Source organism: Polyodon spathula, chromosome 49 (genome assembly GCF_017654505.1).
Source record: "Polyodon spathula isolate WHYD16114869_AA chromosome 49, ASM1765450v1, whole genome shotgun sequence".
Lineage (NCBI taxonomy): Eukaryota > Metazoa > Chordata > Actinopteri > Acipenseriformes > Polyodontidae > Polyodon > Polyodon spathula.
In genome coordinates this window covers 412,019-437,018 of record NC_054582.1, presented here as the reverse complement: position 1 = coordinate 437,018, position 25,000 = coordinate 412,019, and the positions used below count along the sequence as shown (strand labels likewise).

The following is a 25,000-nucleotide window of genomic DNA, read 5'->3' as shown; positions in this document are numbered from 1 at the left end:
TACCTGTTTCATTTCAAAAACAACTTTGAAGCACACATTCGCCTGGCATATCAGAGGGACGTGAAAGGGCATCGAATTCATAGTTTATTTGAAGTTAATAAAATTTCAATCTTTTAACATTCAAGAGGGCTTTTACTGTTTACTAAAACAAGGTCCGGTATTGTAAAATTATCCAAAGCAAAATAAATTTGTGCCTCGAGACAGATTTGAACCCTGGAGTCTGGAGGCAAACTGCAGGACAGGCTAGATCGTTAGACTGCTGCTTCAACTAGTGTTCTAAAGTAGAACAGCTTTGCTATGTTAAAAGGTGATTCTGTTTCGTGATACAGCCAGCGCAGCCTCATGAAACCCATTACCAGAACCTCTGCTTAGGACCGGCCTGGACCCAAGAGAACTGGGTTAGTGTTAGGGAGAACTGGAGTGGTACCAAGAGCCACCCAAAGGGCAGGAGGAGGTGGGCACCATGGGCACTGCGAAACACCTTCAAATGCAAACCGAGAGTAAAGCATGAGGCGCTGACCTCCGCTCGATCGCTGCGTAACAAGCAGGCGGTAGCGAGATCATTTTCCTGGGAATATTAGGGGAGAGCGATACAGCTGTGTTTCCCGGGAATATTAGGGGAGAGCAATACAGCTGTGCTTCCCGGGAATATTAGGGGAGAGCGATACAGCTGTGTTTCCTGGGAATATTAGGGGAGAGCGATACAGCTGCTTTTCTCAGCAAGCCAGCGAGTGAGCTAGTGCTTTCCAGAACAATCAAGAAGAACCGTGTGCGTCTGCAATATATTAACCCTCTATTCAGGTAGATATGTAGGCTTTGGAGGCTAGATTTATATTCTTATTAGCAGCTCCAAATGTCTGATTTGGACAGAATTAAAGGTCTGCTATTGCTCCGAGGGACAAAATAATCTTCCCCGTTTCACTGAGATGGCAGAATATCTAATCAGTGCAAGCGTAGCCTCCTGTTTAAATTGGAAACGATATTTCTGCTTTGTTTGTTTTGCTGGTGAGCGACGAGGCGGGGTGGGCTGCATTTCAGTGGCCAGCTTGCCTGGTGATCTCACGTTTACTGATCTCTTACAGAGATAATTCAGAGCCTTTTTTAAATCAAGTGCACAGCAGAACGTATTGTGTTGCACTGATACACTGTTTCACTGTGAGCAGCTGTGACTCAGACAGGGGAGGAATGCACTGGTGACACAGTGTCAGGTGTGTGCCTTTATCTGTGCCTTTATTGGCAAGCCCCAATTCCCAGCTGCCTGGTACCAGACGATGCAGGAGCTAATACTAACGGCTCAGAGTAAAGTTCATTCATCATCACTCATTCGGTTCTTATTTAAAACAGGTCAGAAATCCCAGCGCGACGCAGAATCCTATCCACAAAGCAGTCTGCGCCATGCCTGCTGTCTTTAAAACAACACAGAGAGAGAGAGAGAGAGAGAGAGAGAGAGAGAGAACGTTCTGAAAAAACGGCAAGGAAAGGCACACTGCTATTCGTTAGGGCAGAATGCTTTGTTAAAGTCAATGATTTATTTAGCGCAAAACAACTGTAATTCAGTAAACGCGTGCTGTATTTTTTGCCTGTTGTGAATGTAGGGACATGTTCGTTCTACCTCTCTGTGTTTGATTAAAAATCTTCAGAAAAGCTAAAATGACATGTTTCATGTACTGAACGGCTGTATGTTGTGATTGAATCCACTACATACAGTCACAGTGACATGTTATTAAAGTTACAAAATAAACACATGATACATTTATAAAGCAGGGTGGGCAGCAACATGGCCATTGCAGGACATCAGCCACTCCAGGTCTGACTGTGACTCCATGCAACATCTACAAAACATGCACCCAGCTCAGCCAGGTCTGACTGTGACTCCATGCAACATCTACAAAACATGCACCCAACTCAGCGAGGTCTGACTGTGACTACATGCAACATCTACAAAACATGCACCCAGCTCAGCCAGGTCTGACTGTGACTCCATGCAACATCTACAAAACATGCACCCAGCTCAGCCAGTGCTGTCTAATTTGAGCTTGCAGTAAAACATGGACTGGCTCAAACTGTTTTAGATTCTGGGGCAACGTCTTGTTTCTATTGCTGAAGTTAAATTCATTGCTCTGCCAACAGCAGTGAAGGAGTTTAGGGAACGCGCGGCTCTTCTGTTTAACTGCTCTCCACGGAGCAATTTCAGCAGGGCAGAAACTGAAACCAGACAGCCCCTCCTAAACAATAATCAAACACATCCACTCCTGCTTTTACTGTTCAACCCTCTCTGCTGGTAAATGAATCTGTGGGCACAAGCTGAATAACAAAGGCTTTCCAGAGATTGCAAATGCAATACTTCTCTATACACTGAGACAAACTCCACATGGTTCCCAGTCTGAACGTTCTCCATCAGGACCATCGACCTCACTGCTTGCATTAGCCACCTCCATCATCAAAGCACCAATCCAGCATGACATCCCTGCTCAAAGCACTTACCCAGTCAGGACGACTACAAAATCCATGACGTTCCAGCCATTCCGAAGGTAGGTGCCTTTGTGAAAGGCAAAGCCCAGGGCAATGATCTTTATGCCGGCTTCAAAACAAAATATTCCAATAAAGTAGGGTTCTGTATCGTCCTGGAAAGAAAGAATGTTTTTTTGTTAGTGCAAGATCAAAGCATCTGAGCTGTGAAGACACTGGGAGGGTATTGTATATGTGTGTCACCACCCTCATTTAATGAATACCTTCATATCGCTCCCCTTATCCATGTGTACCTGCTCTTTCCAGCGCTTTCTTATTAAACTCTTCACAGAGATCTGAAGACCAAGTCATTTCCATGCTGAACCATTTATTATAACAGCGGGTAACCCTGTAATGCTTTATACAAACAGATTACTGTATGAATATACTTGTACTTTGACCTGAAGTGAACTCCCTGTGCAGTGAGAGTGAGGGAGGGGTAGCTGCTGTAATTGCCATTCATTTCACATACTCACTTTGATCAGAGAAGATCTTTCCTCTTGAGTAAAGCCAGAGGATCACATTCACATCACAGAGATAATTCCAATTCAGACCCATGTATTTGCACTTATAAAAGAGCCTCAGGTTGCGCTACGCATGGTGCATTCATTTTTAAATTACTAATATATATATCCATCCTAATTAAAATGATTGCATGAGGGCTCCCTACAGTAGCTGTTTATATCTTTAATCCACTGCAGAGACAGAGGCAGACCAGTGGACTGGGGGATGAACACTCAGAGATTCATATAAGTGCTCTGATCTGCATTCTAGATGTTAGTGGCGAGCACTGTTTTGCTTCCACTTCCAAACCACAAATGTGCAAGTCTGAATAAATAAATAAACTATCCCCACGAGTGATAAAAGCTGTTTGGAAACAAGCTAAAAAAAATACTTTATTTATTTATTTATTTATTTATTAGCAAGAAATGTTTCCTGGCCTCTTTGATGAGGAGTTTGGAAAAAGATTACAGATTGCTGGTCTATTTTTGCAGATAAAACATCTAGACTCAAAACAAACCAACAGAGCACTTCGTGTAACACAGGTGGTACTGCGTTAAACATTCCTTCATCGTTTGAGTGCAGCAGGATCTTAGCAAAATGTTGTTTTTTTTTCCCCCAAAGCAATTCATGACAGGGTTAATAATTTAAACATGCCCCAGCTCAACAGCTTTTACATTTCAAAAAAATAACTTTCTCTTAAAAAGGAAAACGCTCCAGCTGCCTCTGCCCTCCCTCTGTAAGAGCGCTACCCCTGTGTCCACTCTTTCAAATCTCGTGTCAGCCCAGAGAGCTCACAACAGCAATTTAAAGGAGTGGAATGGAGAAATCAAAAGGGCTCTCAGCGGGGGACCGTGCATAGCGCTTACAAACAGAACTGGAAAGAATGCTTCCACACACAGCAAGAGGAGAGGCGTAGGATTCATGGGTACAAAATGCAAAGCAAATGTATTTTCAGCGGCTGGTGGAGAGGGAGAATTAGTAAATCAGGACACATTTTAGCAGCAATCTGGCCAAAGGGGCTGAGCAGTCAAAACATCTGTTTTATAAATTCTTTCATCTTGACATGATACCTTACATCACCTCCATGCATTGGCAGCCCCTTGATGAGAGCAGTACAGGGACTGTGGGACATACATATACATGATATGGTAATAACTGGGGTAGGACCCGTGGTTCATGCCCTTACTGCTGGTGGAAATTCATGAGAGTGGTCTTAACCATGGTGTTAAATCAGGTAACAAGATGGCATTAACAAGATCATTACAGTGTAATTACATGTTAGTTAATGTGTAATATCATTATTAATTACAGTGTTACAATGTAATTTCATAGCTCTTCATGCACTGTGGTCTAAAATTATGCTGTGGTTTTAAGCAAGGAAAAAGTCTTCACTTGGGAGAAAAAAACCTCAACATGCATTTCAGGCATCTTTAAAACTTGATTAGAGGATGGTTGTCACTTACCAGTCTTGCTGACATGGGTGTCTTATCCTTTGCTGGCAGGTGTTGTTCCAACGCCAGGACGATGCAGTTTGCTATGATTGTGGCTAGAATCATGTACTCAAATGGAGTGCGAGGGGTTAAGGAAGGCAACAAGAACAAGTGGAAATGTTTCACGCAAACACAATGTTTCTTTCAGCACATGAAGTGTATTACATTCTGTTTCGGAATGCCAAGCAGCCTTTGTGTTTAGTGTTAGTGTTAATCCAGGAGAAGCAGGTCTAAAAGGCTCATCTCAAACATCAATAACACTTAAGGATAAGTGGAGGGAATGTGCATGTAATTACACACTGTACCAACTATATCATTTCCCAGTGAATCCCAGTGAGCTCTCTGTCAACGCATGGCAAATGCCTCGCTCTTGCCTGTATATCTTTGTTTGTTTTTTTTGTTTTTTTAAATGCACCCATGTGAATGGAATTTGCCAGATGAAATTAGCAGGTTTAATGTCAGAAAGCAGCCTTTTAAATCTGGTCACCCTGGCAACCTAAAACAGAAAGCCTCTCCTCTCCCCCTCAGTCTCTGTCTCTGTGCATTCTGCGGCCACAGTGGTAAATAAGGCAGCATTGTGCCCTGGCCTTTTCGTTAGCAAGCATTGTGGTGCCACGTTGCACGGGCTTTAAAGAACATGCTAGAGTGACCAATCGGCATCATAATGTGCAAGCTTCTGAAGTACTGATTCTACTAAAGAATGCCACAAGCAATCCCTCATCACGTGTTCATCACTACTGCATCATTCCACATTATTACATCACGCAGGACTTCACAGCTGCACTCAGACACGCTCCCGCAACTCTGAGTGAATTCAAACTGCACAGCCCCTTCAAATCACGACTTTTTAAAGTACAGGAAATTTGAAAACGGTTTGTGTGAACTCCATGGAGTTCGAGAAGTTGCCATAACTTTAAAAATAAATAAACATAATGCATTATAAAATATAGATACACAGATAGGAAACTTAACTGTACAATCGTACACGCTGTGACTGGAGGGGATATGCAGATGGTTATATTCATATTTTAAAATAGCTGGACTTTACACATTTTAATATTGATGTTATTATTAGCTTTGTATAAATATAATAAAACAATGTGTACAATATATATATATATATATATATATATATATATATATATATATATATATATATATATATATATATATATATATATTTGTTAGTTACACATGTATTTTATTTAAAAGCTCTGTTTCCATGGGTTTTATTTATATAGACTGCAATTTACAGTTGCATTATCGAAGCTGTATTTAAACAAAGGCATAAGTAATGCAGACTTTTTTCACCTTATTTTCTTTGCATCTAAAACCACGAAACAAACGCTTGCGTGTCAGTCTGTTTAATCAAACCAAAGCCCCCGAGAAACAAGCTGTTTAACTTTCGCACCGCTTTGCAGCATTTTTGTCCCTGCTCGCGGCACCTCGCAATAATTTAATCCGCCGTTCATCTCCTGCCTCTGTCGAGCTTCTGTGAATCGCCTAAAGCAACAGCACACAAATGGCTGGTACGGTGTTTGGTGGTATAAAAGAATCGATCCGTTTTTTTATTCCTCGGGTACTTTCCCCTGCGCCAGACTCCCACGCAGAAAAGCCCTCTGTCTCATCGTGTTTTATTAGCCGGCCCCGGTTTCTGACTGGGCTTCTGTCATTTACCGCTGGGCGTGGGCGAGATCAGGACCATGGAGAGAGTACACAAACTGCTGAGGCGAAAACACTGCAGCCGAGAAACCAGCAAGCTGATCATACCGCGCACAAGACACACGCAGACTAATGCACTGATAATACACAGCTGCAGAGCCTGTTAAAATAATAATAGCTACTAATCTACAGTATTATTTACATACCACGCCTTGCTAAGCCGGACCTGTTTGGGGAAATGTGTGGATATTGAAAAACAATATCAGGATGACACGTAAATAACTTTAATAAGAACATTGCCGGGTGTGTTTAATTTTAGGATGCAATGCGCTATGTCAGCGGTTGGTGATTATAACCAATATGCACGCATTAATTCATTTGTTTACTTCTGAATGTATTGGAGAGTAACTGCATTTGAAAGACGTGGTGTAATTATTTTTAACAGGGATCCAATGGGTGTGATTGTAAGCGCCAGGCTGACCCGTCTTGGTTGCTAGGAGCCGGGTGCAGAACTGCTGGTGTTTTGGGATCAATAAGGCAGTGATTTGATATGAAAAGAAAACAGCCGGCCCCCCGGAGACTCACAAGAGCTCACAGTGGAAGATCACCCACTACCTTGCATTGACCTTAATTAAGCAGTTACGTGCTTAGATGAAAACGCCGGGGGTTTGCTGAGGCTTTGATATGCCGAACGACGTACTGAATTAACAACGCTTACTTGCAAACGTCCATTCTGATCATTACAGTCCGCTAGCGAAATGCGCACCACTGTACTGCCGCTCCGTATCTACATCACGGCGTTTTAAACCCTTGTCACTAAACTGTTTTTAAAACTGCATTAATGCGCAGCACACAGCACGACACTACTACACACAGCGCATTAAAGGACGGGAGTGAAGTGCTGCTGAACAAGGAGTAAGCTAGGAAAAGGACACCACCCAAATGCTAGCCACCCGGGTCGCCACAGCCCCTGCAAACAGGTTGGAGACAAAAGGATGTGATCCTCAACGATGCCTATGGGAAACGCACGCTGCTAAGATCCTGCAGTACAGTGCTGCGTTTTGTGCTTTATTTGGGCAGTTCAATTAGCGGTACAACTAATGTGCCTTAATGGAATGCGACTGAAATAGAATTTAGGATACCACGTGTTCTAATAAATGACTGTAACACATAGGACAGGCTGTCGCTGCTATACTGCTATCCCCGCTATAATTGAATAACAACAGAAAGAATCATAATAAGAGACACTGTTTAATAATAGGAGACACCCCCCCCCGTGCCGCTTTCAATGTTTCTTTCTCAGAAACGATACAAAGGATATGGCCATTCCGTTATTCTTTTGGCATATTTTCGTATGATATTGTCTTCGCTAAAGATGAAGAGGGATCTGTTAACCGAAAAGCAGTTTTGTTTGACGGGGATGGGGTTGTACAGAGCCATAGTCCTGGCCCTTTGAGCCATCGACTGCTTGTACATCCTTGGTGCGACTTGGGGGCCTCCCTGCCGGTTTCCCCCTCGCCCAGCGCCCGGCGGACCGCCGCCTCCATAGCGGGTTGGTAGGTCGTCTCCAAAGATAGCCATTCTAGAAACGTACAGACCCAAGAGTTAAAATCCAAACTGGCATCAAAACCTGTAGCAGGAAGACGCATCACAACACGCAGGATTGATCCCGGGTAGCAGTTTGCATTGGTGTGTACTGTTCATATATATTTGCACGTATATGCGCACATATAAAGACGTGTGGTTTGTAACAATACTACTTCTACTAATAATAATAATTAGGTGTTTTGTTCCGATCGTTGTTTTAATCCCGTTCAATTCTGCGTCCTTCTTTCTTTCTTCTTTTATCCAGCTTGCAGTAAAAAAAGAAAAGCAAGTTTAAAATCTAAAACGCAAAGCAATTCATTCCCCCCGTCTTTCCTGGCGAAGACGATCGATCCTCTCCCAAACGCGTTCCAATCCAGGTGTGCGCTCAGCGACGACCGACCTGCGCACCTGCATACGCAAGAAATTCAAATCAGGAAGCCAGAAATAAAATGTGCATTAAATAAATTCAATCAGGATTATTTTTTTCCTGAAAAACAAAGGAAAAAAAAAAAAAAGATATCCCGGGTATTCGACAGCTCTTTGTGTCTTGATCTGGAGAGTAAATGTGTCACAAAGCAAAATGTTTCCTTCTCTCTTTTAATTTCGTTTAAAACAGAATAACACGCCGCAGCGCCACTTTCTCTTATCTCAATTGCAATGTAAAAATGTAACCAATTTCACCAGCTCCGTCTCCTTAAGAAGCAGCACACGTGACTGTAACGAGCCTATCGGCAGAGCAGCTCCACCTGCCCCGTTATCCCTTCCCCAGCACTGCAAACTGCAAGAAAGACACAGAGCTCGGCCGCTCCTGATCAATACGGGCTGCTGTTTATAAACTGCTATCAGCGAGATCAGACAGCACACTACACTCTACTCTTTATTTACTGGGCAGGGTATCCTCTGATTTTCGGTATTTCTCTTGTTAAACTGTGGTTTTCACGCCCTATCCCACACCAGATCAATTTTGGGGGTTTTATGAATTTCAGAATAAGGGGTGCAATTTTGAATTCACTGTGCTGAGTGGACGGCTGCAGCGGCAGGACAGGCTGGGGAGTTTTGCCCCTCTTAGAGGCAGCTGCTATTACTGGGCTATTACCTGCAACTAAGCGTTTGGTTTTTTTCTCTCTCTCTCTCTCTCTCTCAACGACGACACAAAAGGAACAAAAGCAACCGGTGAGTGGTGAAAACGAGAGAGAGAAAGAAATAAAAGAGACATTGTGTGTGTTTTAATACACTTTACGGTTTACAGTCATTTTAAGCTGCTGATGCTCTAGTGCTAAACTGAAGTAACTAACCCGGAGTCCCGCCTAACTAACACGACGGTTTCTGCTGCTCTGCTGTGTCGTTGCATTAAAAATGCTTGTTTAAAATGCGTTTTCCAAATAAAAGCTGATATTACACCAAACCTTGCGTAGTTTCTTCAAGCTTTACTCTCGACATGTCCCGGTCGCTTGGTAACAGTTGCTAGGCGAGGCTGTGCAAGCGGCTACAGAGAGCCCTCCACGCCACCCAGCAGCTCACTGTAGTATGACAGATACATGCTAGAAACCCTTTCTGCAAACATAGCTTAGAATATATATTTAACCACGGTTAGCGTGTATACAGGTGCTATTCGGATACCGTAATTAAACGGAAGATATATAGCGGCCGACCAGTGCTTGAAAATAGGAATTAACCCCCCCAAAATATTATATATACACACACACACACACACACACACACACAATTCATGTGTATTCACATTCTTATCATTGCTTCAAGAAGGAGGAATATAAATCAACGCAGATATTGTAACTCATGCGTCACACCCACACCAAGTCGCTCTGCAAAGAGGCATGTTTATTGTATTTATTTTTTTCTTCCGGAGTGCATTGCTAAAAAAAGACAGACAGATATGAAAAATGTTAGCGGCCTCCGCCCTGCACACTGGCGCCGTGTAATCCAATGCCCCAGTGACTCCATTTCCACTCTGTGGAGCGGCTGTCGTTTGCAAGGAGTCATCCTTCAGCGGACCCGGGGCAGCTAACAGAGCAAGCGTCACTGCCCTGCGAAATGCAATGCGAGGATCACTGCGCACACACACACACACACACATCTCAATAAATGCGCAAGTTTACCATGGAGTGTCATGTTTTGGGGGGTTTGCAATGCTGCCTATGCTTCCACTGTACTTTACTGCACTTCGCTTCACATTAAGGGCACACACGCACACGTTCCTGTTTGTTGTACAGCAGTGTTTAATGCAATTGCACCCAAGCCAAGCGAAAGCAGGTTTTGTTGTACTCTGGTGCCCTCTCGTGTCTAGGCTGGTTATTTCAGCCTGGACTGTTGCTTTAATTGTGAGCGGAGTTGTAACCTACCTGCAGCTCCAGGGCTGAAGTATCTCGGAGGCGTGAACTTTGTATTGCTCGTGAATCCTGATCATGTCCGGCGGGTTCACTTCAGAACCGAACCTCCCTTGATCCGTCTCGCAGACCGACTGCACGCATGCAGACTGCAAATCCGCCCCAGACCGCCGCGTGAAATAGCGGCAGTGAGACCTCTTACCGAGCAAGCCCTGCGACCCTTGCGCCGCGGAGACTGTCTCAGCGTCCGACCCGTCGGTCTGCTCACCCCGGTGTCTGTCCCGCCGGCTGTCCTGGCTCACATGGGTACTCTTCGCCTGCCTGGCCCACGTCCCCTTCTCTACCCCGAGCGTTAACATGTTCAAGTTGTTGAACGCAATGGAGCGCAGGCCTGTTCGGAATTGGGCATATGTGAAGAAGAAGAAGGAGGATTGGATAATTACCCCAATTCTCTGTCATATACACTAGTGAATTTATTTACTGTTGCAGTTAAATGTTAAATATTATAGGTTTAAAAAAATGATTATCTGTGTGGTAAAACAGCGCCCTCTGCTGTCGGCAATGTAGAACTTCGGTTGAGTACTGGCTCATGAGCAAACTACAATGTGGAAAGAACTTGCATATTGAGGTTTACTGAAACACTAAAACAAGCGTTCCGGAGGCCCAGTCCAAAACATGATATACAGCGTTATACATTAGTAACTTCAAATTATATATATATATATACACACACGCACATTTCCACTGAAAATCTGTTGAAACAATTCTAAAGGGTAGTTATTAATTTGATTCTGCTCACAATAGTCAAAGTTACTGTTTTTCTGGTATGGTACATATTATTAATAGAGCTAACAGCAGCACATAGTGACAGCACTGTTTAGCACTGGTACTCATTTAAGAGTGTCAAGTTGAAGCACACTTCAGCCAGAGTTGAAGCTCAAATGTTTCTGAACGTCCTTCTAAATTCAGCTCAGATATAAAAGTCGCTCACCATAGACCAGGGCTGACCTCCTCTCGTCCCATTTGGAGTATCCGTTGAGCCGTTTCTGGCTCATCTTGAGTCTGGATCAATTAGAGAATTCTTGTAAGGCAACTCCAAATTTTATTAATAATAATAATAATAATAATAATAATAATAATAATAATAATAATAAATGGGATCACTTTAGCTCCCCAAAAAGTCTATCACAGCCTTCAATTCCAGCCCACAGTGCATTAGTGTGCCATAGGAGAGGCTGGGATTTGCTGAAAGTGTTCTTGGGGAAAACGAAGCAATCAGAAGCTTCCTGATTCGGCTCCAGTCCCACGGAAAGGCCACTTCCTGCCACCCCAGTAAGTGAGTTTATCAAACCAACAACAAAGGAACGTTCCTCACTGTGGAGAGACAGGAGCAGCAGAACACATTAAAGCAGCCTGGACAGGGAACACCAAGGAACAGGGCAAACATTGTGCAGTCAAAACAACTCACTGCCTGCTGGCACACAATGAGAGGCTTCTGATGAGCAAGAACTACTGCTTCAAAAGCTTAGCACCAGGTGGCGCTATACGTCAAGTATAATTCCAATTAAATCAAAAGGTAAAAAATAAAGACCTCAAAAAGGTTTTTACTAAGAGCCATCCTCACTGTGGACGTTCAGCCAATACTGCAGTTCTATTTATTTGAGGATATGTGTTCGTATTGTCAGGCTGCAACAGGTACCTCACTGTTAGGGCAATATTGTATGCAGTTTGCATCATGCACAGCTTGAAGAAGAAAATATCAAATTGCTCCCCAAATACTGGCTGTGAAATGAAATTCCTATCTCCTATAAGCTCAGCAGATTCATTTTCTCGTTTAATATACAATCCGTTACCAGTCTTGGTCATTATTAAAACGCATCATTTTAAATGAGTTCCACCCTCCTTTATTCAGGGCAGGGGTGGGAGCAAGACTCCCGCTGCACAACGGGCTGATCCATTCCTGGTTTTACTAGGAGTTTAATAAGACACACCAGAGCCTGTTGCATACACACACTGTGGCTAAATCATGCTTGTAATAAAACCTGGAATGGATATGCAAAAGGAGTCTTGTTACCATCCCTGCAGTTTGTGGTTCACACCAGCTTAATCCAACCTGGGAAATCATGTTTCAGATCACCAACACCACAGAAGCTTTTTTATTAGTAGTAAATTTATTGAAAAAGAAAAAAGGTACAACCAATAAAGATGGGCAACACATTTTTGCTCTCAATTGTGCAGAAATCTGTAACGGAAACTTTTAAAAACACCTTTTTGTATTTAATAGCTCAAGGAGCGAGTCTGCACAGGAGACTGTACTGTTCTATCCACATAAACATGTACAGAGATCAGGAGTAGTTTTGCCACCAAGTGTAAGATGGCAGCTTTTGTACAGACTAAACTACAATAAGAAAATTGAAATTAAAATAAAACTGGGCAGGGGAAGAGAAACGACTAGTATTGATTCACTTGGTGAGTATTAAAATACAAACAAACACGCACACCGCGATCAGCACCATTAATCTTTGCCCCCATAGCACTTCCTCATTACAAGGTAAATGAAATAAAAAAAACATGACAACGTTTGTCTCGCTCTCGGATGTCCTGCATCAACTTGTTGGTGAACAGACAGGCTCATGTCTCGCAGGATAAAATAAAAAACCGAAAACTCCTGCCGATAACTGCAGGCTGGCACACGGGTAGAAAAAAAAAAAAAAAAAAAAAAAAAAAGACGTTTTAGAAATTTGCAATCAAAAATTGAAAGCTTTGGTAGACCTTTCTGGACCGTCAATCGTCACTTTACTTTTAATTATCCCCAAAGTGCATGGCTATTTGTTTAAAAAAAAAAAAAAAAAAAAAAAGAAAGTCCTGGCTTTGCATAGCAGAGACTCCCCTCCCAGCCAAGTTCATTAGATGCTGTTCAGTTTGTGTGATGACAAAAGCAGCTTGTAAGTAGTGAATAATTTTCCTTCACCTGGTGTCTGTAATAAACATTGGGAAAGGGTTGGGGGGGGGGGGGGGGGGGGTTCACAAGCAGTTCTGGAATTCCTAACATATCTGGCAAGGGCTCAGCCGCGGAGGAGTTATAAACACACGGTGTTTAGAGCTCAGGATTAACAAGTAGGAACAGAAAAGAAGAAATCAATGCAAACCCTTTTCAGACTGCCACTGGGAGGCAGTGGTGGCAGGGAAGCCCAAGCTTGCACACGGCTCACCTCTCCATGTTAAAGCACACAGGTGAGAGCAATGTGTAGGGAATGACAAAAAACAAACACACAACCACATACACACACACTTATTTAAACTAAAAAACACACACAACGTTAAAATGTGCCAACGCCAATCCTTTATCAGAAGCGTATTTATGAAATCAAAAAATGGAAAGTTGACGAATACAACATAACAAGAAATCCTCCAGATTGTGGTGCTTATATTATCGAATGATACGTTAATGTAAAAGGACCAGAAAGGCCACAGAGGCCAATTCAAGGTGAACGTCAGCCTCTTGCATTCCTGCGAAGCATGTCCTCATAAACACTTCTTAGAGAAGACTCACTGCTGTAGGTCTAGAGTACATGTATGTAGCTATAAAAAAAATGAACACCCAGTTAAATCACACGACAGCTGCAGAAATCTCCAAAACAGAAAGTCGCTTCTGCAAACCAAACGGTGCCCTTTGTAGCTGCATTTACTGGGCAACACTTGAAATCATCTCTGGGACAAACTAAACCTGTAGAGATGCTTACTAGGAAAAAAAGGATAATAAAAAGGAGGAGGAGGAGTCAGTGAGGCAGCAAGCCTCCATGGCTGGTTGTGGTCCGTCCTCAGAACTATGCTTGCATGACCGGAACGATCCAGAGCCCTACCCTTGTGTGAGCTCAGGCAAGACCATAGAACAAAACAACCTGCCCACGATTCAAACTGCTGGACATCCCTGTCACCGTGTATGCCAGGGTGAGGGGAGTGAAGTGTCCGGGCGCTGCAAGGGTTGATCCGAAGGGTCTTGTGGATAGAGCCATGTTCCTAAGTAGGAGCAGAGTCTGCCGGCTGGTTCTGGTGTCTCAGGAAGGTCTGGGAGGAGTGATGGTGGTGGTGGTGGAGGAGCTGGTGTCAAGGACTCTGCTCTCCTGGCTGGCTCTGGGGACGTGTCTCAGGAAGGTCTGGGAGGGGTGATGGTGGTGGTGGTGGAGGAGCTGGTGTCAAGGACTCTGCTCTCCTGGCTGGCTCTGGGGACGTGTCTCAGGAAGGTCTGGGAGGGGTGATGGTGGTGGTGGTGGAGGAGCTGGTGTCAGGGACTCTGCTCTCCTGGCTGGCTCTGGGGACGTGTCTCAGGAAGGTCTGGGAGGGGTGGTGGTGGTGGAGGAGCTGGTATCAGGGACTCCGTTCTCATGGCTGGTGACTGGAGAGGAGTCTGCTCGCTGCTGTGCGATGGCTTCAGCTGAGTGTCTGCACTTGGACGAGCCGCACAGGCAACTGAAATACTTGCTTTTGATTTCCCAGAACCGATCTCCATAGTCAAACCTGCAAAAAGAGAAAAATATCCATCTATCTTATACCATTTGTTTTTTTGTACAGATAGACTGATGTATCTCAAAAGCTAGCGATATTATATGACACCAGCTCCTATATAAAACCACATTCAATACAGACATTTCCATTATGAAGTCAGGATTGCTGGTACTACACGAAGACCTCAGTTTGCTTGCCTTATTTGCAGGAAGTCTAACTGTTGTTTCACTTCCTAGGTGATTTTACTTCAGTGGCTGCAAAGCATGTCACTTAACAAGGGAAGGAGCTGTTTGGTTAATATCAGAAATCCCTGTGTTTTAAGGGGGGGGGGGGGGGGGGGGGGGGGGGCAGTGCTGTTATCACTCTGTTAGTACAGCCAGTTTAACACACAGGTGTCCCTTTACCCCAGCTCCTCTCCAGCGTTGATGTGCCTGCTGCTGAAGAAGGCGATCCTGGGAAATCGCAGGTCCTGGTGGGATGTGAAGACTCTCACAGGGAAGATGTTGGGCTCACACATGTGGTTTATGAACCGACTGATGTTGCCGTAGAAACTGGCATCAATGCAATACACGCGTCCAACCTGGGTGGCGGAAAGGCATCAGAGAGAATGCTTATTTTTAAAGCAAAAAACTTGATTAACACCGATAGAACAATGCAATTCAGAAAGTGAGAAAAATCAGCTAAAACAACCGCGGACCGCCAAGAAGAGCAAGACATCGTGCGAGTCGCGGGTATCCAAGAGAGAGTTTATTAGAAAAGCAGACCGGACGCTTGAATGAATGGCGAGCACAGGCATTCGTTGTTTGAAAGATGTGTCAGACACAAGCCTAGATTCACTGTAAAAACACAGTGGAAATAAGGCAGCCACTGTGCTGGGGTTCAAAACTGTGCCCCATACCTGCAGAACAAACCCAATGTCTCCACAAATCAGAGCAAGAGGAGAAGCAGGGAACGGTACCTTGTTATCCAGGTCGAAAAGGTAGGAATCGTCTTCCCGCACGTCAGCCTCCGAATCCGATATGATTTCTCCAACATATCTGGAAAACGAGACAAGGAAGGAAGAAAGGAAGGATGGATGATTGAATTCCAATGGTTCAAGCTACTCAAAAAAACATGCAAACCTGACCACATCACACCAAACTCAAAATACAAGAGAAACAAGTCTATACCAGAGTCTCACTGCCTGCACATTTAATGCATCGATTCTGCATACAAAGCCTGGGACACACCAGGCTCAGATTAATTTTTTGGACAAATGCACGTAAATAAATAAATAAAATAATCAAATCATGATTTATGACCTATTAAAAACCAGACGGCACAGCAGGTCGCCAGATCGGAACCAAACAACCTGCTCTGAACCTAACAGTCGACGGTAGTGACTTCTGTGAGAAGTGAACGGGAGAGCACTCACTCGCACACAAAGGTGCCATCCGGAACGTCCTGCAAGGCACGCACACCCCAGCCACTCCTCCTCGTTCGGAAAAGCTGCAGCCGGATTCTGAAATAAATAAATCAATAAAATCAGCAAAACACAGGGATGCAGGCCTGTGCTGACATGAGAAAAAAAACAGAAACACACACACACACACACATATATATATATATATATGAGCAAGCTCTGAAGAAAGAGAGCAGCTTGCATTGCAGGGAGTGAGTTTGCTGAAGTCCCCAGTAAAATACAAAACACACAAAGCACCACATTTTAAATTGGATTAAAATCCTGCCAAAAACTCTGAGCTCCATCCACAGTGTGTCTTCCAGGGCAGTAGCTCCTGCTGTGCCCACTTTGCATTGTCCAGTACAGTAGCAAATTCAATGACCAAATCACACATTTCCAGCCAGAGACGACACTTTCTAAACTGAGACACACACCAAATAATAATACAATGAGTGTTTTTTACACCCATGGAGCAATGAGAATGGCAGCTGGTTACCGGAGTCCGTTCTGCACCACTCTGTTCTTGCAGTTCCTCCAGCAGGAGCAAGCATGGTTACACTCAAATATCAGGGGCGGCTCGTTCTTGCAGAACTCCGGCAGCAAGCGACCCTCCTAGGAGCGATGGGAGAGACAGTGAGCGGAGCATTGTTACTGCAGGAGGTCTGGCTCCTGTATTTAATAACACTGACTCACCTTGTCATACCAACAGCGCAAGCTCAGCTGACCGCACATGCAGTTGGCAGAGGAGCAATCTTCCTTACACACGCAGTACTGAAAGGGTAAGAGAGGAAGGGTACATTGGACATTTATAACAGCACTGTAACAGAACGAGTGACATGTGCTTTGGGAACAGTCCTCAATCTGCACTAAAATCATGTAAAAAGAGCAAGTAACTATAGACTAAGTGATTTGTGTTTTTCTTGAAGTCTGTTTTAAATGAATGAAATAAAGTTTGAGGAGTTTTCAAAGAAAGAAAGAAGCCTACTACAGTCAAGAACAGAATAATTAATAATAAAACTATTTCATTCTCTCTCTCTCTCAAACCGTTGAGATGTATTTTTTAAACAGCATGCTGCCGAGGAGACGCCCTTGCCTGTAGATGTGTGATGTTGCGGTCGATGTTCATGGGGGATGTCACGCAGTTGTCTGGAACGTATTTGTAGTTGTCGGGACAGGGCTCGCTGTCCACTCCGTTCACACAGGGGATGGGGACCCGCTCGTACCCCCGGGCGATGTCTCTGTGAACCCCCAGAACAGACAGACTAAGCACTGCGCATGGGCACCCACCCTCCCACACGCGCCAAACCTCAACACTGAACTCAGCTCTGCTGCAGTGGCGTCTTTGTATATTAACGTCTTTCAAACAGGTTCAAAAGTAACAATCGTGAAGTAGAATCACATATCAGCTCATATTTTCAAAGCGTTTCCACTTGTTAAAAAAACTAAATTAACTCATTGGGTGCGCTGGAGCGGACTTGAAATGCAGAACTTAAATAAATAATAAATAGTAGGAGTTAAGACTGGAGTAAACGCCTTGAAAATATAGCTGCTGACACTTACACAAAATAAATACTTTAGAGGTGCTCCTATCCATATAAATACAGTATGCAGAAACAAAATCAGAGAGCTCCTGGCTTCAGCTTAAATCATTGTACTGTAGAACTGCATGCTGTGCCTGAGTAGATCAAGTAATCAAACCTACCTGTTCACAACTCTCTCCTGGCTGCTTCTGTTAGCGGCTGCGTCCTTCAGCTTTCTATTGGCCTGCAGAGCAGCCCACACCTGGGAGCCGAGGCTGCAGCACTCCACAGGCGTCTCCCCTTCCTTGTTCTGCAAGTTAACATCAGCGCCGCGGGACAGGAACAGCCTGCGGGAACGCACAGCAGGTAACCCATCACTGCTGCACATGGGTACGCACACTCTGATGCCCTCAGCAAGGAATGGAACGTGTTTCAGCTTGGGTGGCATGGCTTCTATCACCAGTCACTCCATTTTTGGAGCATGGTCAACCGTTATCGTAGGCATTATATTTCTCTGTGCAAAATGGTGACTAGAGACTGGGCCATATGTTCAAGGTGCTGATGCCCTTAGCAAGGAATGGAACGTGTTTCAGCTAAAAAGGCATGGCTTCTATGTTAAAGTTACAAAAACGAGAAGCAAAGCACCTTGAGCGCTTGTAGAAAAACAACAGCAGGAGTATAATGAAAGAGGACTGGCAATGCTTTATATGAAGGCCCCGCTCGTCTACAGTGCCTGCGACGGTCAGCTTCTTTTTTTTCTGTTTTTTTTTTTTTTTTTTTTTTTTAAGAACCTGTTTTAGTAAACAAAATTTTCATGTTGTTTTTGCTCTTCGTTTCGTGGCCTCGCGAACAATCCATTTTTTTGGCATGTCGTCATTCAAGGAGAACAAAATCATGTTAGCAAGATTACAAAAACGAGAAGCAAAGCACCTTGAGCGCTTGTAGAAAAACAACAGCAGGAGTATAATGAAAGAGGAGAGGCAATGCTTTGATATGAAGGCCCCGCTCGTCTACAGTGCCTGCGACGGTCAGGGCACGCTAGTCACTCTGTATACTCACACCACACAGTCAAGCCGGTTCTCTCTGGCTGCAATGTGCAGCGGAGAATCTCCATGGACATTCACTGCGAGAAGATCACACTTGGCGTTTAGCAAGATCTCAGCTATTTCAACACACCCGGAAAAAGCTGCCCAGTGCAAGCAAATATTCTCCTCCTGTTCGAAAAAGAAAAAGGAGTAAGAGTACAGAAAACACAGATCCGCAGTAAAATCGCAGGCAGGCTTACCTTGTCTCTAATGTTGATGTCAGCTCCTCCAGACAGAAGCAGCCTCACTTGATCCACATGCTTGTATTCTGTAGCCCAGATCATAGGCCTGTAGCCCAGATCATAGGCGTCCACCCACCGTCATCCTGAAAGTACAAATCACAGAGAGGCTCCAGCGGTGCTTTCTTTACATACAGGGGCTGGGGTTCGACAAGAAACAGGGGCGTGCCAGCTTCTCCAGCTGTGTCAGCTGATTGCATGTAAAATTACAGAAACAGGAGTAACACTGTTCATATTTAAAAACATGCAAGTACTGTTCAGATACCTTGACAATAACACACCTTCAGTGCCCTTCTCAATGCTGTGTCAGCGGTACTGCATGGCAAATTCATAATAATGTAACACTGTTCATATTTGGAACATCACACACACACACAAACACAACTTAAAGGCAAACTGCACGGTTGGGCACTGCATTAATTTATAACACATGTATTCCAAACTCTGTAAATCAGGGAAACCTTTAACATTCTCAAGAGAGAGAGACAGAGAGAGAGAGAGAGAGAGAGCAGAGAGAGGAGAGAGGAGAGAGAATGCTTGAGAGAGAGACATGTCTCTAATGTTGATGTCAGCTCCTCCAGACAGAAGCAGCCTCACTTGATCCACATGCTTGTATTCTGTAGCCCAGATCATAGGCGTCCACCCACCGTCATCCTGAAAGTACAAATCACAGAGAGGCTCCAGCGGTGCTTTCTTTACATACAGGGGCTGGGGTTCGACAAGAAACAGGGGCGTGCCAGCTTCTCCAGCTGTGTCAGCTGATTGCATGTAAAATTACAGAAACAGGAGTGAGATTTGGCAAGTACTGTTCAGAGAACACACCTTCAGAACCCATCACAATGCATCACGTTACCGGTACTGCAAAGGCATGTTCATAATAATGTGCCTCTGGGATGGAAATCAGGGATATCTATCAGCCCCGTGGACAGAGAGAGAGAGAGAGAGAGAGAGAGAGAGAGAGAGAGAGAGGAGAGACACAGACACACAGAGAGACAGCGTTCCATTACCTGACAGTTTATATCTATCAGCCCCGTGGACAGCAGGTGCTGAACGATTTCGTAATGCCCTTTTTTGGCAGCCAGATGGAAACATGTTGAACCCTCCGCATCCTGAAATCAAAAAAGCATTCATTTACATTTCTGAGAGAGAGAGAGAGAGAGATACAGGCACAGAGAGAGGGATAGATATGAGACTGTAGGTCCTCGGGCTAGTTCCAGTGTAAAAGCACCCCAGGCAGATACCTTGTGGTTTACTACAGCTCCTGCCTTGAGCAAGTATTTCACAGTGTCCAGGTGGTCATTCTCTGCAGCCTCCATCAGCGGTGTCCGCTGGTCCTCGTCACACATATCCAGATTAGCACCGGCCTACAGAGAGACAGGGCCACTTTAACCACGTAGCCATTGGACCAGCCCTCTTACAGGAGCTCAGGTACTGGAAACGCTACGGAACTTAGAATCAGCAAATGGAATTTAGAATCAGCAAGAGCCTGGTATATGCTCAGAACCTGAACGCTACAGGGATGAATTCTTACTCTCTTCAATAGAATTAAAAAATGAACAGGTGTCAGTGCATCCCACTGAGCTCCAACTCAAGACTTTGAAGTACTTTACAAAATCAGAACTGGATAAGACAATAGCACAACAGCAAGAGACAGCTGGCGATCCATTTTATTCAACTGTATCTCTCAACACAGCAGACTTTGAACACAGAAAGAGGAACAGCAAATGGAAGCGTCACACTGCTGCAGTGAATCCTCTCTCCTGCCTTACACATACCTGCACGAGCATGTGGCAGATCTCCCTGTGACCTGCCTCTGCCGCTGCGTGCAGTGGAGTGCGCTTGCTCTGACTGTCCAGTTTAAAGTTAGGATCAATTCCTTCCACTAGAGGGGGGGTGAAAACACACACACACACACAAAGTTAGCTTTTCAGTGCAGACGCATCCTCCCCTAACAAACTGCAAGCAGCGTTTGTTACAATGAGCCAATATTTCAACTATAAAAAGATGCTCTAGTTAATTCAGAGATAGCAGGCAATACTGTTAAAATCGGTGTTTGAGCTGACTGGCCTTGATCAGCCCACGCCACCCAACTTTGAACTTGTATCTGATCAAACCTCAGGTTGATAAAAGTACAACAACGCTGTGACCGGACAGCACAGGATGCAGAGCGCAGGTCCGCTCTAGAACCTAGGCAGGAACACACACACACAGCAAGCTCATACCCAGCATCAGCAAGACTTTCTGCAGCTCTCCTTGCTTGGCTGAGATGTAGAGCTGCTTGGGGTGAAATCGAAGTTTCTTGGGTCTGTAATTAAAAAAAAAAATATATATGAAAAAAACACGTTAAGAACTACTGAAGCTGAAAGCAAAATGAAATCGCCCCAGTGAAAATGACAACGAACACACAGTGTTTCAAAGTGTCTGTGCCTTTATCAGTCGCACACAATCACTACTCGAACAAGCGTGCACACGTTCTTGTGTATTTTCCCCAGGACAGCCCTGTAGAAGATGCACCTCATGTTTTTGTTGCTTTCTTTACTGTTGGGGAGAGACTAAAGAACAACATCATTCATCCTAATACTGGGTCCATTGCAAACCAAGCCAGACTGCAAAGGAAGACCTTGCAGCTTCTGAACGCTCACAAAGTCGTGTAAGAAAAGCAAGCCGCTCACTTCTCTGCGTCCATAGCAATGAGGATGCTCTCCAGGGTCTCTTTGGAGACTCCCTGCTGCAGACTCGACGCCGCTGTCACAGCCCCAGCCCTGGAGCTGCTGGAACGCCCTGGCGACTCGGAGCCCTCAGCCCCAGCCCTGGAGCTGCTGGAACGCCCTGGCGACTCGGAGCCCTCAGCCCCAGCCCTGGAGCTGCTGGAACGCCCTGGCGACTCGGAGCCCTCTGAGAAACACGCTTTCCATGCGGAACTCTGCACCTTGCTCTCGCTCTGCAGCTTCATCCGGTGATTGCTGGAAACAGAATTAAAAAAAATTACAATATGCTAAAAAGTAAAAACGTTTTGCATCACCTAGAATTTTAGGATTGAGATATAATAATAAAAAAAAAAAAAAAAAGTTAAAACCTATATGAAACGAAATTTTGATATTTTATTTAAATATAATGTAATCAAAGGAAACTATAAAATGATAGCAGAAAAGTCTACTGGAAGCCAGAATAGTAGTACAGTATTTCATGTTAGATTTCAAGATGTCAAGTTTTTAAATTTTTCATTATGTGGAAAATTACAAAGCGATATGCAATTCATTATGTTAACGTTCCATTATTCAGCAGGTTTCATTTGACTTTATGAAGCAGAATGTGTTTATTCTACAGGGCGATGCACTACATTCAGCCTTATTCTTGGATGAGAAGGGCAACATGAATACGAAGGCTCTTTATGAAACAAATCAAAAAGGGTTTAGCCTGCCTTCCTGTGGTAGTGTCTGCAGCTGGCATCCTCGCCTCTTCCTTCACCTCCTGTCCCGGGACGAGGGGCACCATCGAGGTGGAGGTCGTGTCTGCTGTTGCTATCGTCACCTCCTTCGCCTTCAGGGACTCCTCCCCACAGTGAGGGCAAAAACTCAACCCGCTGAGCACAGAGGCACAGGCCTTGTGGAAGCGGTGGGTGATGCGACTGTCTGGCTGGCATTCCATGAATGTACCCTACAAAAAAATAAAATAAAATAAAGATCTACACACACACACACACACACTTAATACATTGCAATTTCTATCTGCTTACTACTATCCCCTTGGACAGGATACTTTAAATAACAGGTTGGGTGAAATATATGGAGATCAAGAAGCTGCCCTGCCAAAACTTGTGGGGGAAAAAAAAACCTTATATGATAGAAACATAGATAGGAAAGTTCAGGCGGTACAATCGTGCCCACCCACACTTACAGCTGTACAGAAGAACCCACAGCCTGGGCAGCACTGGTGCTTCACCATCCTGGCCCTGTGCTCCTCGCACAGCACCAGCTGCTGCACGTTATTGGATGGGCGCATCATCTCCTGCTTCACCACACCGCTCAAGCACCGACTCAGCTGCACACAGAAGGGAAGGAAACGTTCCACACTTAAGAGTTTTCAGCCCTCAAACCAGGACCATTTTCTCTTGGGAGAAGGAGAAGTAGTCTCCATTCCAATGCTTTCTATTTCTCAAAATAAAAAACCCCAAATCGTTTTACAGTATGGCAATTCCCACAAGGGTCTTGTTCATTGCTGGATAATCTCCAGTTTAACAACCCTTAGCAGAAATCAGCCCACCTCGTGCAACAGCAGATCTCTCCATCTCTGCTCTCTGTAGCCATGCACTGACCTCTCCATCTCTGCTCTCTGTAGCCATGCACTAACCTCTCCATCTCTGCTCTCTGTAGCCATGCACTGACCTCTCCATCTCTGCTCTCTGTAGCCATGCACTGACCTCTCCATCTCTGCTCTCTGTAGCCATGCACTGACCTCTCCATCTCTGCTCTCTGTAGCCATGCACTGACCTCTCCATCTCTGCTCTCTGTAGCCATGCACTGACCTCTCCATCTCTGCTCTCTGTAGCCATGCACTTCTTGTTGGCCAGGATGAGGATCTCTCTGTTTCTGGGGGTTTCCATTCGGCAGCTGCAAAGAGGGAGTTCCTGCACGGCATCAGCCTCCATGGCTTCAGAGTCACTGGAAGCCCCTTCATTAAAAATCAGAGTTAACAAATACACATAAATACAGAATTGTATTGCCTTAACAGTTTTTGCCATTTCTAGACCAAAGCAAAGAAACACAAAAAACAGGGAGAATTTAATCTTATGACACTGAAGATCACCCGACACAGTTTGTCATCCAAGACTATGTACAACACAAGAAGCGCACACACGCGCGCACACACACACTCATCCACTCTCCCTGTTCTTACCTGGACAGCTCAGCTGTGTCTTATTAAAAACTCATGGTAAAACCAGGCACGGATCTCTACTGTTACGCAATAGGAGTCGTATTCCTATCTCTGTACTTGATATTGTATTAGTTTGCCTATCTATTATTTTCTTCCCCTAATAGAAACCAGCAGCTTTTAAGTCACGCTCTCTCCCAGCAGATGGCAGCAGTCGTGCCTTGGTAGAACACCTCCAAGCACTATGGAGTTAAAAAAAAAAGTGCAATACCTTTGACCACCACCAGGACACAGACTGAAGTCCAGGTTGGTCTGATTGGTGGCTTTTTTTTTTTTTTTATCTTAACCCCTCTTTAGTAACAGGATCAGGATTAAGCAATGTCTTTTTTTCCTTACCTTTGTGCTGTGAAGACAAAAGCTGCTCTTGAACTTCCAGATCCAAAGAGTCAAGTGGCACCTCCGTGTATTCTCTACTGCAGTCAAGCTGAACCTCAGCTTCAGCCCCTACGCAAGAAAGAAAACATTACCAAAAGTTACCAGTCGCACAAACAGCTTGCACCATGCAAAATCGACATGCACCATCCTGAAAGGAGGGCTTTCTGTCAGAGAAGACGACACGCCAACCCCACTCCCCTCCCAGCGTCTCAGTAGAGAAGGTCTTGTACACATCCCATCACAAACAGACAGGCACCTTCCTATCCTGCAGATGGTGCTGTTCATGCTGAAGCCCTCGCCAGTGCAGCTGGATCCACTACCGATGCGGTTCTCAGGGTTCTGGGATTAAACAGCAGCTCACGTCACGAGAGTCCTACAGCCCAGGTTCAACACCTGGAGTCAAAGCTTGACCTTGTGTAGACCAGGCAGGCCACTGAATAGGAATTCCCGTCTTTGAATCCTGCATGAAGACCATTGCTTTCTCGCCGTGCGCCGCCTGACTTACCAGAGGAGCCGGTGGTTTTCACTTTAATCTTGCGTTTTCTCTTCCTTGACGGCTTCAGCCAGGGATTATCACTCTTCCCTTTCTTTTTTAACCTCTTCTTTACGCTGGACTCGGAGCTCTGGGGATGAAAGTGATAAGAGGGTTAGAAACAAAAAAAACATTTCAGGGGGGAAGGTAAAATGGAACACAATAAACTTTTTAGTTTTACCAAATCTGACTCATTCCCCTCTTCCTCGCCACCGCCTTCTTCATCGGCAGATTCCTCGGAGGCCTGTTCCACCTCTTCCACCTGCAAACATCG

At 44.6% G+C, this 25,000-nt stretch overlaps 2 protein-coding genes across 3 annotated transcripts in view; both read right to left on the bottom strand.

The window, feature by feature from the left end:
* The window catches only part of LOC121306674 (voltage-dependent N-type calcium channel subunit alpha-1B-like), a 71,454-nt gene extending 63,027 nt beyond the window's left edge, over nt 1–8,427 (bottom strand). Inside the window, exons 1-3 of the mRNA XM_041238504.1 lie at nt 7,486–8,427; nt 4,476–4,581; nt 2,485–2,624 (exon numbers count right to left, since the gene is read on the bottom strand). Coding sequence (XP_041094438.1) covers nt 2,485–2,624; nt 4,476–4,581; nt 7,486–7,745 — 506 coding nt within the window. The 5' untranslated portion in view covers nt 7,746–8,427. The remainder of the gene's footprint in view (nt 1–2,484; nt 2,625–4,475; nt 4,582–7,485) is intronic.
* Nucleotides 8,428–12,248: 3,821 nt separating this feature from the next.
* LOC121306708 (histone-lysine N-methyltransferase EHMT1-like) lies at nt 12,249–23,492 on the bottom strand. 2 transcript variants are annotated; one of them, XM_041238585.1, is made up of 20 exons: nt 23,168–23,492; nt 22,785–22,928; nt 22,309–22,544; nt 21,781–21,850; nt 21,560–21,732; nt 21,110–21,192; nt 20,663–20,769; nt 20,129–20,251; nt 19,895–19,996; nt 19,525–19,541; nt 18,849–18,936; nt 18,623–18,777; nt 17,746–17,910; nt 17,137–17,281; nt 16,737–16,814; nt 16,540–16,655; nt 16,017–16,103; nt 15,561–15,639; nt 15,007–15,182; nt 12,249–14,614 (listed from the first exon to the last, which is right to left on the bottom strand). In XM_041238585.1, exons 1-20 carry the CDS (start codon nt 23,402–23,404, stop codon nt 14,422–14,424), a joined length of 2,574 nt encoding a protein of 857 aa, XP_041094519.1. In that variant the 5' UTR covers nt 23,405–23,492; the 3' UTR covers nt 12,249–14,421. The 2 variants fall into 2 exon arrangements, with proteins under 2 accessions (XP_041094519.1, XP_041094518.1); XM_041238584.1 differs by having other exon boundaries at nt 21,560–21,850.
* Between the last annotated feature and the right edge of the window lie 1,508 nt (nt 23,493–25,000).